At 42.7% G+C, this 14,673-nt stretch overlaps 1 protein-coding gene across 2 annotated transcripts in view; it reads left to right on the top strand.

Moving 5' to 3' along the window:
• Positions 1–14,673, top strand: part of PIK3AP1 (phosphoinositide-3-kinase adaptor protein 1) — a 43,805-nt gene that overhangs the window by 5,852 nt on the left and 23,280 nt on the right. Inside the window, exon 2 of one of the 2 annotated variants that reach the window (XM_074908326.1) lies at positions 50–466. The exons of the other annotated variant lie outside the window; for it this stretch is intronic. Within the exon in view, the coding sequence (XP_074764427.1) occupies positions 50–466 (417 nt within the window). The remainder of the gene's footprint in view (positions 1–49; positions 467–14,673) is intronic. 2 annotated transcript variants of the gene reach the window in all.

Raw genomic sequence — 14,673 nt, 5'->3', positions numbered from 1 at the left:
TTGCTTTAAATTTAATCCTCCTCCCTGTGATCATCTTGCACCTGTACAGAAACCCCTGGAGGATATGATGTGCTGATTGTGTATGCAAGTGACGCCACTGAATGGTGTCAGTACCTCCAGAACCTCTTCCTCTTTACTCGGCATGTTCGAAAGCATCGGATTCTGAGCTACCAGCTGGAAGGCGGGTCTGCCATCTCCCACCAGGAGCTGGACCTATTCAACAGAAGTCGGAGTATCATCCTTTTGCTATCTGCTGAGCTGGTGCAGAATTTTTATCTCCCTCCTGTCCTGCAGAGCCTTCAGGAAGCTTTATGGCCCCCATGCAAAGTAGTGAAGCTGTTCTGTGGTGTCACGGACTGTGATGACTATGTGACCTTTTTCAAGGATTGGTCTCAGTGGCAGGAACTCACAAATGATGATGAGCCTGATGCTTACCTTGCAGCTGTCAAGAAGGCAATTTCAGAAGGTAAGGTAGCAGCTATGCTTCTTGGTGAGGGGTTGGAGGAGGAAGATGTGTGATATTGTTTATCCTTATTTTAACACTGGTAACATGTTTTACTGAAATAGAAAACTAAAACAAATTGCACAACCCTTGTAAACTAGGAAGTTTTGCAAGCCAATATTTCTATGCCTGGTCAATTGGTCCCTAATTCATGAGAGATTACCAGTGACTCATAGAGAACTTCTGAATTCCAAATTGAATGCAAATCAAAAACTGATTATCTTTAAAGTTCTGCCTGTAAATATTGTACCCTGCATAAACTAAAGTTTGTATCTGCCTTTCAAACACCACTAAAACATTTTGGGTTTCTGATGGATAACCTAGGGCTAAAGTAGCTTGGCTCCTTTGCTTTCAGCCTGGGAGAGAGAACAGCGGCTGAGCTTTTATACTCTGAAAAATAAAACTGACCGGAGATTAAATTAGTTTTTCTGACACGTTCTGGCAAGAGTAAAAGTTTAGTGACTGTTTTCCTGCAAACCTCACAGCACCAATATTATTGATTTTTAAATATGATATTCAAAGTTAGGGAAGTTTAAACAACATCTCCCTGGATTACTGTGTTGATGGTTTTACTTAACATGTCTTGAGGACTGTCAGAGTTATTTTAGGCTGGAGTAGGAGTAAGTTCTGGTGTAGCTGGAGAGTGTCTGAGAGTACAAAAGGATGCTGATCCTGCAATCTCTTCCCAGCACCAGCTCTCACTAGTCTCCTGACTTGCTGCATTCTGAGTGCACAAAGACAACACGGGGCAGAAGAAAGACTCCTGCTTCCTGGTCTGCGGGTGGAGCAGGAAGCGTCAGTGTCTCCATCCTTCATTAGATGGACTTGCTGTAGTGGGAGGTTTCGCATAGCCAGGTGGATCCCTACTAGTGAGAGGCTTTCACCCATCTTGCTTGTTTTGGGCGCATTAAAAATCAAAGAGAATTTGAGGTGAAGGGATGGAGACAGGCGTGGGAATGGGTCAGCTAGAAACCGCTCTGTCAACTGCTTCTCTCTCAAGAGGGAAGCTGTGTTTTGTCAAAGGGAAGCACCCAAAGTCTGATTTTTATGCTGGGAAAGCATATCTGTTGGCAGTAGTACACTGAATGCAGAGCTTTGTTACTAAAGAGCAGCCTCCACTCTTTGGTGTTGGATACAGTCAGTGGTTTGTATTAAGCTGACCTGGCTCTCTTCCTCCACTTGAACAAGTGCTTCTCCACAGGTGAGCTAGCTCTCTGCATACAGCTGGCTGCCCCTTGGCACTCAGGGGGTTGTGCCTGGGGGTCCTGGGGACTGGATCTTCCCAGCACTTCTCAGAGCCCACTCTGTGAGAGGGCAGAGGTGAGTCATGCTGGTAGCACTATTCTGTCTGAGCAGCCAGGAAAGTATGGCTTGTCTGCCTTGCTGTTTAGTGAGCTGTCTGCCATACACCTATGGCAAAACTTCTTTGGGGTAAGGTACTACAGTCTGACTTTTCACAGTTGGACATAGAGTCCTTCTGCAGAGGTGTCATTGCTGCCGAAAGTTAGCTGAAAAAAAACGTGCTTCAGCTTTATGTAAATAGTGTTTTGAAAGGGAGATTGTGCTTTGGATTATTGTTGTTAATACATAACAAAAAAAATTGCTTATTTTCTGTTTTCTCACTTGAACTTCAGCATACATTGGTCTCAAACTGACTGCAGTATATCTAGAAAATATTTGACTGAGAAAAAATGAGAAAAAAAACCAAACTCCTTGCTGTGGAGTCTGCTGTAGCATTTTCCAAATTGTATGGTACACAAAGATTCAGAATTTCTGGACTTCTGTTACTGTTATGGGAGCCCGACATGATGTGAGCTGTCAGCTGCATGCAAGAGTTGAGTACTGTCAGGCTGTTTCTTTGTATACATCAGAGCAGTTGCCAAGGTAAGCCATCTGCTGTCACTCTGACTTGTGAAGGAAGAACTTACTTAAGATATGCTGGTTTCATGGCAAAAGTATTTGGATGAATATATCAGATCCTACCTCTGTGTGGATAAAAAAATTACTAGGTGACCCCTTCCATGGTATGATTCTACAGACCAAGGTTTGTGAATGGCCTCAAATGCAAATGTTCTGATGCTTCCTCTGAAGAGAAGACAATCCCAGGTGTACATAGTTCCCTTTTTGGGTGAAACTGTGAAAACTTTCTTCTTGGTTGGTAATAAAAAATTAGCATCTTCTTTATAGTTTGCTTGCAGCTGTGACTTAAAGTGTTTGTGAAGCAGACCTCTCCCACAGAGAAACACAGCCTGTACTCTTCTCCCAGGACTTTATTTTTAGAATTTTAGATGAAGGCTTTGAAGTCTTAGAAGGTCTCAGTTAAGTCCATTCTCTACAGCAGACTGTGAACTTTTCCTAAGGCAGCCCTCAATTCCTACAGTACTTAGAGAACGTTTATAACCATATTTGAAATTACTTGCCTGGGTGTATTCCTCTGAGAAGTACTTTTCTCCACACTCATTCACCAGTACTTCTAACAGCAGTGTCAGCACACATTGAAAAATGAAGCCTGATGGAAGAGTGACTGAGCTTCAGCTTCCTTACAGCTGAATCCTGAGCTAGTGGAGCATATGACACAAGACATGGTGAGGGCAAATACCTTTCCAGAGCCTTCACACTGGCTCTGATCAGGCTATGCTGTTGCCTCTAGTGCAGCTGTTAGGCTGTGGTTTTAGTGCATCATGGGAACATGACATCATGTTCCACAACCCCCAGACATCACACACTGAAAGCTATTTTAAATTTTATTAGTTTAGTACAAATTCAGAAATGAGGAAGAACACATCTAGCCTTGTTGAGAATCGTGTGCTGACACTTGACTCTTGCTCTCTTGTAGATGGGGCATTTTTACTTCTACAGTTTCTCAGTCCTGGCAAACTGTGGAGGGCATGAAGGTTTGTGTTTGCAGACACTCTGTAATCTGTGGGGAAGTTTTTCAGGCTATGCAGTAACTGTACTAAGGACCTGGAAATGCTCAGGATGGCACTGTACAAGCCAGCACAGCTCCAACAGGGTATAGTCACTAGCCAGGGTGCAGTGACCAGCCTGCTACTTAAGCACTCTTGTCTGGCTTGTCATACTATAACACGCTGTGCTGTGTGCACTGGGCAGCTGGGATTCTGTGCCACACAGTTGGAGTCAGCAACCTTTCTCTTCCTCCTGTGTCCTCAAAGCTCAGTTGACATCTGTTTTGTATTATGCACATTTCAACTTCGCCTGTTTATTTCAGCCCCTACCTATGTTATTTCAAAATTTTCTGCTTTAAAAGTTGATGTTTCAAAAGCATTTACTAATTAATCAATGTCTTTGAACTTTCTATACCCAAATTAACTCTTGCAGGGAAAAAAACAAGGAAGTTGACATCTGCCTGGCATTGCTAAGATGATAACTGAATGTAACAGCAGCTGTGAACTGTGCTGTTGAAGGACAAGTGTAGCCTTGGCTGAACAGAGCGAGATCATGCAATGAAATGAACACAAAAGAAAGATCAGTACCAGCAAACTTCTTGCAAAATAGAAGGGTCAGAAGTAGGTGTAAGGAAATATGTGGTAAATAAGGAGGACAGTGGGCAGTTAGAAGGAAGATGAGAATTTTGCTGGAGCCATGTAGATGAGGAAGAGCTGGACTGTTACTTCACCTAGTGAGGGGCTCATCAGGAGAAGCCAGAGACCAAGGCAGTGAGCTTCTGTTGGGAGGGAAATGGCATAACAGAAACTGCATAAGCTGTTATTCTTCCTCCTGTACATGTCAAGGAATTGAATTAACTCCCTGCCTTTCTTCTGTTGCACTGGTGAAACCATGAGTGAAACTTGAGACCACATCACAGAATCGTTCAGGTTAGAAGGAACCTCTTGAGATCATCTAGTCCAACCTCCCTCCTTAAGCATGGTCAGATCAAGCAGGTTGCCTAAGACCATGTCCAGTCAGGTTTTGAATTTCTCTGCAGGTGGAGACTCTGCAACCTCTTTAAGCAACCTGTTCCAGTGTTTGACCACCCTCAAAGTAACCAAGTGTTTTCCTGTGTTCAGATGGAATTTCATGTGTTTTGGTTTGTGCCCATCGCCTCTTGTCCTGTCAGTGGGCACTATGAAGAAGAGTCTGGCTCCTTTTTCATTCCATCCCATCAGGTAAACATTGATAAGATCTCCCTAAGTCTTTTTTTCTCCAGGCTGAAGTTCCACCTCTTGCAGCCTCGCCTTGTATGGAAGATGCTGTGATCCCCTAATCATATTTGTGGTCCTGTGCTGGACTCAAACTGTAAAGTAACGTTGGAATAGGCTACTCAGAGTTTGAAGTCAGATTGGACAGATGCAAAAGATGTTTTCAAGTGTGTCTCAACCCAGTGGGGTAAAGTGGTAGTACGTGGGAGCTTCCCTTCAGCCTGACACTTCTGTCATTACTTGATTGCTAACTTTTGGTCATCACTGACATTTAGGGCTAGAGTCCTAAATTCACAACGAATTTTTAAGTTTGACAGGAGCTTCTCCTGTTACTTTGAAGGTAAATGATAAATGATCTGTTCAGTGATGCTACATGAATTCCTATTTGTTGTGTATCTTGAGATTTTCTGCCAAAAGGCAGGTTTTTCCTGGAGTAGATGGCCAGTAGTCTTTCCGTGGAAGGGTGTCAGAGTTTGTTCACTTGATTGCTCAGACAAGTTCCATGTTAGGCCTTGATGCACTTATGACCTTCTGCTTTACTGTGTAACTATTTCAGGACACAAGAACAATGAAATTCAGTGTTATCTGGTATGTTACCCTTATACTTGAGATGTACTGTGGAATGACAAAGCAAATATCATAACTTAGAAGTTTGTGTTTTTTGTGAATAAATTTGAATGCTCTTTTCTTTCTTTACACCCCCTCCTTAAAAATATGTTAACTAACGTTGAATACTTTTAAGGGCAACTTTTCAGTAGAAACCACAGAAGCCACCAGACAGTAACAAAGCTGCACACTTCAGCATAGGATAGTGGTAATCTTATTTCAGGTGCCTACTACAATTCACTGAGATGTGGGTGCTTTGTACTGTACGGTGGCATTGGAAACTATTCTCTGACAGTAGCAGCTACTGTATCAGTTGTGCTCTGTCTGTTTCTGGCAGGTAGTACTTCAGCCAGGACTACTCTGTCAGCCTAACACTGAGACTTTTAGGTGGGGCAATAGTGGAGGGGATGCTATAAACTGAGAACTGCAACCTTGCTCCACACCGGTCTATTCTGCCCTGAATGGGAACATGTTCTTACAGGAGGGAGTGCTGTCATGTGTTTTCCAGTGACTGTGGAGTTTGCTGTTGCATGTGGAGGGAAAACAAGACCTGAATGCTATAGCAGCTCTTCCCTGTGCTGTTTGTTAAATCTCATAAAGCATAGTCATTGAGGAGCATTGGATTCAGAAAGTAATCCTGATAGAAAGAGACATGACATGGCCAAGTACTTTGTGGGAAAGTTGTGCCACCCCCTTAAAGGATACATCCTGGAAATAAAGCAGCCAAAAAAGAGTTCTGTGAGTTAATTTGAAATATCTGGTCATCTTCTTAGAGAAGGATCATGAAGCTATGTCAGACCAATGCCTTTATGAAACTACCTCCTTAATCTTTGGCCTTGCAGTGAATGGTGCTTTGGGACCTGTTATACTGCTAGAGAACTAATACTGTATCTCTGAGGCTCCAGCTTGTGAGCGGACCCCAGTTCATGCAGCTCTAACTTACTGTGATGTTCCCCTAGCCCTGCTGGAATCTCTTTACTTGTCTGTAGGAGATCCTAAGTGAGATCCTAACATCGTATTTTTCTCACCACCTGATCTCTTCAAGCCCTCATATTGTAGTCTCACATCGTCACAATGTTCCTAAAGAGTTTCCAGTCCCATGCGTGCAGTTGCCACTCTCTGCAAGATCCATTTCAGTCATTAGGAAGTTCTAGAAACTGCAGATTGGATGTGAACGCCTGTGCTGAGTTTGTGATCTCTGCTTGCATCCTCACAGTATGTTTGGATATCAGAAGCAAGCTGGAGGTATGAAGGGACATGAATCGATGTACAGACCTAAAGGGACAGAGAAGTGTGGAGCTGGGGACCATTTGATGTTTGCTTCTGGCTCTCAGTGCTCTGTGGAGGAATATGTTCTGAGTAGTCCTATCTCAGAGAATTACATCCAGCCTTTATTTCTGCCAGTTTATTGGAGTAGCCTTGAAGACATGAGGTAGCATGATTATCCGCTGTACTGCAGTCCTCCCTTGATCCTTTTTTCTTTCCCTCTTTGAAGAGGCAAAATTAAGTGAATTCTTAAAACTGTATTTTTCTCTGTTATATTGTGTTGAAATAGAAGATACGCTTCTTTGACCCTGCCCTTTGGAGAGGAACGGGTGAGGTATTAGTCAGCCCTCTGGGTGCAATAAGAGCCTGCTTCGTTATATGGGAGCTCTGCAGCCTGTCTGGTTCTCACTGCCTGTTAAGGAGAGGAAACTCTGATGCTCTTGCACAGGAGTTAAGGTTGAAAGAGCATCCTTGCAGATGCTGGTATGGTTATAAATGACTGATGCTGGAAACGCAAAGACTTCAGAGAGCTGGTTAAAGCAATCAGAAAAACCTTAGCTAAGTCCCCAAGTGATATTGAGATGAATGCCCTTATCCATCTGTAGCAAACAGGACTGAGCTGTTGAAATAGTCTTCCCAGCTGCAGGATGGATGCATTGTGTGTCATCAGAGTGCTTTATAAAGTCCCAGTTTATTCCCATTAAAAGCATTACTTCATGGCTCATCTTTCATGACAGCATGAGATTCAAGCAGTGCTAGCATAGGTGCACGCTAGCTTTCTAGACAGAGACAATGAAATGATAGCCTGGACCTAGTAAAGTGCAGAAACTGGTGTTAGGAAGTGTTGGGCTATAATAGACTTGATGCACATCACACATAATAATCCTATTTCTCTGTAGTTTATATTTCTGATGAAGCAACGCCACACGTTGCTTTAAGGTAGTGACTAAGCCTAATTCAAAGTATCTGCCAATGTGAATTGTAAGACTTTAGAACACCTGCTTAAAATAAGAGCCCAGTGTCCATCCACTGATGGCTTCCTCCAAGTTTGGAACCACTGAAGTGATTTCTGCACAATCTTTGCAGAAGTGTGTGGTCAAACCAAGGGTGCTTTACAGGGCAGATCTGAAAAGATGTGTGGGGCAGACTTCAGGTTGTTTCAAAGACCTTTGTTGTGCACTTGAACAGTTGTTTTGATTCTAGGGTTGCATTTTGTAGAATTTTTATGACTGTTATTACCACAGGAAAATGTCAATGCATTTTCCAAAAGTGACTTGAAGATAACAGTGGATCTTGAGTTTCCCGGGGGAAGTTTTGTCAGTGGCATAGTCTGACCTTAGCATGGACTGCTGCAAAGGAGAGTGTTCTGCCACATTCTTTACCTTTCATCTGGCTGGATGATCTGCTGTGGTGTTGGACTGCAAAGGTGGTATTCCAAGAGAGGCTATCTGAAGGAAGAGGGAGGGCAGGACTGCCATTTCAGTAGTAATGTGTCCTGAGATCTACTGAAGCCACTTGTAGAACCATGCCCTCAGTCAAACAGTGATCTACTGGTGGGATGTTTGCAAAGTGTCCACCCAGCTCTCTTAGGTGGAATTCCAGATCTGCGGGCTTTTTTGTGGATAGTCTATTCTGTCATGAAAGTTCTATGCCTTGTGCTTAAATTGAAGCAGGGAGTTATTGCAAGAGGGGAGATCACCAAGTTGGATGTGCATGTTTCTTGCATGCGGTTGCTCAGAAAAACTTGAATCAGTGACAGATGTAATGCGATTCTTGGCACCCTCAAAAATCATCAGCCATGCATACACTTTTTCAGTATGTGTGGTTTTCCTCCTGGCATAGGTTGTTGAAGTGAACTATTCCAGCCCCTTCCTCTTCCTTGAGATTTTTGCCATGTGTACAGTGTCTGTTGTCTGGGCGGCCAGAACTCTGCATCTTCCTCAGAAGCTCTTTCCCATCTCTGTCCTGCTCCCTTGCACCCCAGCTAGTTCTTTAGGTTTATACACTTAATCTTGTCACAAATTGACCACTAGGCTTGTGAGACCCTCAGGCTGTGAACTCAAAGAATTATTATGAGTTGGCTTGCAGTTTCTGAACCACAATAGCCAGGCATGCTTTTAGCTTGAGGCACTCATAGTGTGGTACGTGTTTGCTTGAACCTCAGTGAAAGAACTACAAGCTAAATACACTTTGCATTTGTAGCACCCTCTAGACATTGTCTCATAAGCTATGTTATCTCTGTGTTATAAGGGGAACTCTGCATTTCACTCCTGAACTGGCAGGTACTATCTTTGCGGTAGGTATGAGTGAAATATATACATTTTACTCATCGTCTTGAAGTTCAGGGATTGGCAGCTTAGTTTACACCCCCGTTGTCAGCTGCTGAAGCAGAGATCCTGGTCCAGCATGTCACTGATGCAGCCAAACACGTGCTTTTTTTCCACTGGTTCTGCTGCATGGGCCATAGCCTCTGGTGAAAATAAAGGGGAAAGAGGGCTGTGATGGGTGGCATTGTATTTTAAACCGCTATAGCCCTTTCTGTTGTGAACATCTGCCCCCAGACAAATGAACAGGTTTTTGTTTTTTTTTTTTTTTTCCAGCTCAGCAGACTCACTAACACAGGATAACTCTCTGGAGTGAGGTGTGTGTTTGAGCTGAAACAATCTTTTCTGGACAAGCACTGTAGGGGCAGTGTTGGTACTCATGTGCTTTGTTAGGTAATGGAAGAAGACATTTCTTCTCCAGGACTGTGCAAGGTCATCTGATGAGGTTTCTAAGAGCAGAATTTGGCACAGTCTCAGAACAGTATTCTGAGAGGTCTGTATTTGGGGAATGTCTGTCTGTTACTGGGGTTGGAGGGAAACCCGTGCTGGATTCAGACTGCGTGCTTTCCCTGAGGTCTTACATGTTGCAGTTGTAAGAGTCACTTGTATCTCAGGTGCATCCAGTTCTTTACATTAAAGGTCCTGTTCTCAGCTCAGGGCAGCTAGTGAATGAATGAGAGCTGTAAATTTGAAAGAATTGAAAGAATTTGCAGGTGGTCACAAATTGCAATTTCCTCTTTAATCTGTGATAGGATTACTGAGTGTTGTTTTGTCATGCTGGGGAGATTGCTGATCTTCTGTGAAACTTCCCCATGCTTAGATCTTTGTGAATGGTGTCTTGATGCAACCTGTAGCATTACAGATGAAGAGTGTACCTTCCTGAGCTACTGAGGACTGCAGACCAATGATCCCAAACTGAACTATTAGAGCCCATCCAGCAGTCACCTGCAGTCAAGGCAGAGGAGGCTGAGGAGTGTTGCTGGGACAGTTGAAGTGTGGTAGGCACTTTCCAAGCTGTTACCTGTGTGGCACTGTATCCATGACAAGAATTCCAGAGGCGTGTTAATCCAGTTTCCATTTCCATCTGTTGCTAATGCAGGAAGGAATTCCCATCTGGGATTACTACCTGTACTTCTGCACATCAGGAAATGTCATGTGAGGTGCAATGGTTATTTGCATCAATCTGATCACAATTGCTTCACAGCTGACTTTGCCTCCTCAGTCCCATTTTGCATCTGATGTTAATAATGAGTGCCAGGAATAATTAAAAACTGAGCCCAGCCCAAGCAGCCAATTGGAAGTTACTGGTGACATTTGTCCCTAAACTGGAATATTCCCACAGAAGGTACCTTTGTGTGAGTTAGCTTCCTGTTCTCTGCCAATCCTCATCTGCTTGAGGTTTTTATTTTACCACTCACTTCTAGTGTCTGCTATTTTTTAATATTCTTTTTCTTCTTGCTTTCTCTTCTGTGTCCTCTACATTCTTGTGGCTTTTCAGACTTTCCTTTCTTAACCCACTGTTCTCAGAACTATGTGCCAAGTTTCCTGTGCCCATACCATACTGATCCCAAGTATGGTATTTATTGGCTACTTTCCCATCACTACCTTCCAGTATTTACAGGAGTGACATGGAGTTGCCCTTGACATTGTAAACAAAGCATTGTAAACTTTTGGTGACTCGGCTTTCTCCAAATCCTTTTTGTTTCAAAGATGAAATTAAAAAATAACTTGGAAGCAGCATTTGGGAACACTGAACCAAGAAAAGTGAATAGATTCATTCATCTAGGTTAAATTTTCTTGAAGATCATGAAAGCCTCTTGCACTTGGCTGCAGTCTGTAGTTCTAAAATATAACAAAGCCTGTTGCCTGAAGTTTGGATGAGATGCACTTCATAGAGGAACTGTGGAATAATGTATGGTTTTGAGTATTAAGGATATACATTGTCTTAGCAGGTTACAAAGGTAAACACAACTTACCTTCTGGCTTCTCACAAATTTCTGAAACACTGGTCCTGTCAACATATCTCTTAATAACCCAGTTGTGTTCTTTATAAGGATACACCTTCCCTAAGAGATGCACAGGTGTGTGTGCACACACTGGTTCAAGCAAAACTTGACATAGTAAAATACAGCTTGTTTTCTTGATGAAGGATGAGAACTAGTTTATTGTAACTTCCAACTTTACAGTACAAATGACATGTGATCATTTTCTTTGTAGAACTGAAAATCTGGTTTTAGGTGTTATGCTTGTAGATGAGCTTGGGTGTGAAGTGTTTAGAGAGAAGAGGAGATGTCCCATACTTTATTTGTGCTGTATGGACAGTTTTACAAAGTCTTACATTTTCCTGTTTCTTCTTCTCACCTGCTGCTTTGCTGCATGCTTCTCTCCACTCTGCTGAAAGGGGAAATTGCTACAGTATAACCCAGTTTTGAGGGATTATCAGGTGTTTTCACTGCTGAGCGTGTATCTCTGGTAAAGCAGGGGCTCTGAGTTTAGCATGATGAAAGGTAACTTTCCCTAACTACTTTGTGAGTACTCTGCCTGCTTCTCACACATGCAGCTGGAGTTGCTCTGTGAGACTTAATGTCCTTGTTTGCACTTGGAAGAGGGAGCTGCCCAGCTGCAAGCTTCAGGTGATAACAGGAGCTCTCCTTTGAGGGCTTTCCCCCTTGCTCTGGGTGTACTCGGTGAAAGACCGAGGCCTTGTGAAAGCTAGTTGTCTAGTCTGGTGAGCTGGTCAATGGATGGGTGGGAGGTGTTTACAGATGCCAGTAAAGGGTTAGTCCGCATATGCAGAACCTATAGGGTCAAGCTGTTGCCCAGCTGTGCCATTTGCATTCATATCTGGATGACAGAGTGGTCTGGATGAGCTGCTGACTCCTTCTGAGTCTTCACATATCCTGTGGTGTAAGGGCTGACTTCTGAGAATCCACATCTGTCAGCTTCATGCCGATAGCCGCCAGCTTAGCCAGGAGGAAATGGATGACAGAGCAAGCTGTCTGCACTGTACAGCAACAGGTCAAAGTAACTGGCTGCTTCATATTAGTTTCTAAAGCTGCTAAATGGCTCGTGAAGCCTATGGCCATGCCTGTGTTTTCCCTGGGCTTTTCCCAGGGATGAGTTTCTGCAGGGCAGCTGTGCAGGGGGTTGGGCGGGGCAGGCGAGAAGGGGCCAGCGCGGGGCTGCTCTCTGTAGCTCAGCTACTGACACTTCCTGGAGCGGGGAAATGTGGTTGGGTTTCTTGGACCGCATCTCCTCCCCTTGCTGCTATTCTCACAAGTATTTCACAGACTCTCAAGCGTGGCCTGAGATAGCCTTCATTTAAAGGGGAACAGAAGGGCCCTCCAGTCAAGGCAGAGCCGTTTATAACCATGAGCTGTTGGCCTACAGCAGCTGCTCATGGAGAAGCTCAATTCAGGTATTCACTTTCTAATGAGTCTGTTGATCTCCTCAGTGATGACCTCTCTAGTCTGGGTATCATTACAATGATGTAATTGCAGAATCTGTATATGCAAATGGATTGTCATCACTCAAGTATCTTAGTGAGTGGGAAGCCTGATCTAACAACACTTCCCTTTAGAGCATGGATATTATCGAATGTAATGGGATGGTTTCTACTTCTAGTGCTTGCATGTTCACAAGTCAGTAGCATGTGACTGGAACTTGCAAGATGACCACAGCATCACTAAACTGCTTGTGTGAGAAATTGGTAATTTTTAATTTCAGAATTTTCTGACTGAAAAAACAGATGAATAATTCATACCCGAAACTCCAAGTGCCTGTTTCATCAGCTGTTAATCCCGTTACTGATTAACACTGCTTGCTTCTTCCCGTATTACCTAACAGCTCTGTTCTTACATATGACCTCTGGGCAGTCAACTCTGTTACAAGTATGCAGAAGTGCAAGACAGGATCAGGCAATGCCAGAACTTCTTAAAAGTTCAGGTTATTCTTAATCTGCTAATTTGTTTCTAGTATCAAATAACATCAGTGAAACAGAGAGTCTGGGGGCCTTGCTCTCTCCTTTCTCCTCTCTTATCCTTGCTTACTGTAGATGTTGTATCTGAGATCCACAGCTTTGGGTTTCATTTTCGTCTGAATGCTTTCATTTTCCTCTGAAATGGACCATCTGTTGGGCCAGTGAGATACTAATTACCACGCTAATGGTTCCATGTTGGGGTGGGGATGATGTCCTCAGTATCAGGATGCTGGCAAGTGTCAGTTTGTGCACATGTTGCAGGAACATTAATGCTTTGCTGTAATTTGGTCATCAGTGTCTCTCTCTTATCTACAGTGAGCTTAGTCTTTCTGATTTAGTCATGTTGGAAATAATCAACGGAGATTACAGAGACACTATTTAGTAACAGTTGCCTCTTCTTCCCAAAAGACATGGTGTCTTGCTCTGCATGTGCCAAACACCTGATGTGATAGCTATCATGGAGGTATGTGGCACCAGTGTGTTATTTCTCCTGTGCAGCTGGGCAGCATGGCATTCCCAGGTGGGAGTAATCTACTCTTCCCTAAGAGAAGGGTTCCCAAAACTGTGGTCTAGTTCTTGCAGCTGATGACTTAGGACAGTATCAATTAAAATATTGACTTAAGGAATTAAAAAGCTCAGTCCATTTTCTGTAATACTTAGTACCACTGTCTGAAAATCCAAAAGACCTCTTTCAGTATATATCTTTGTGTCAGTGTAGTTTCCTAGTCAAATCTGCACATTTGTGTTGGTGCAGTGTTAAAATCTATTTGCTAAATTACATGTACTGTTCTAAGTTAGTTTAAGAAATGTCGATGTTGATGGTGATGCCTTACTTGAACTTCAAAAAAAAAGCTGCAGATTTTTGGCTCCACTTTCTACAGCAAACATTAAAGCAGCAATCTACTTATACTCATGTGAGTAGGCTTACTTGCCATGTGGCGTGATTCACATAATTAATGAAGATATGCGCACCACTATTTGTAACAAATATTTCAGCTGAATGATTATCTAAATTTTTGTGGCTTAAACTGTCTCCTGAAAGAAAAGTTGCATTCATATAATTCATAAAATCCCATTTAAATTTATAGAAAATATTTTTTTTAAAATGTGCATGACAAAAAATTTCAAATATGCTAAGTTTAAGTCTTTAATAATAATAATAATGAAGTCTAGATTTAAATTTCTGACTGTCTTCCACCTTCACTGTTTGAAACTAGCAGGACATTAACTCCTAATAGAAGCCTGCATTAATAACTTTGGCTCTCTTGATTTGTGGAAACTTGAGGTACCCAGAGGTTGGGGGATTCTGGGTAAAATCTAGAATGTTGGCAGCTTCGCTGTATGGATGCCACAGGTTAGACAGTGCAGTTGGTCACCTTAGGTCTGTCTTGTCAGGACTGAGCATTTTGAACAGAACATTTCATACTAAGGTAAAAACTCTGCCAGCCCAAATCTGATATCTTATCTAGTAAATAATTTATACTGCTCTTTATAAATGTGTTTTACAATAAGTAGTAAATAACAAATAACTTTCAAAATGTTGTCTTAAGTCCTTGACTGCTCCGCAGTTTTCCAAGGTTTGGAAAATTTTGGCCATGGGAGACAGAGTTTTAAGAATTCATGCTAGTCTGACAATGGGAAGTCATTGACTTTCACCCTGTGTTTTGGGAGATAGGGGCAAAACGGTGTGAATCACGTGAATCACGAGGGAGAAACTAGATATGAAAGTGTTCTCTGTCGAGTAGATATAAAATTGTCTGTTGTTTCCTTTCTCTATTTGGGGAAAGTATTTCCTGGCAGGGGTAGGAGACCTGTAATCTATTTTAATTCTTGCTA

This window comes from Athene noctua, chromosome 5 (assembly GCF_965140245.1).
Source record: "Athene noctua chromosome 5, bAthNoc1.hap1.1, whole genome shotgun sequence".
In the NCBI taxonomy this organism is placed as follows: domain Eukaryota; kingdom Metazoa; phylum Chordata; class Aves; order Strigiformes; family Strigidae; genus Athene; species Athene noctua.
Note: the sequence above shows the minus strand (reverse complement) of the source record. Positions and strands in the feature narration are given on the sequence as shown.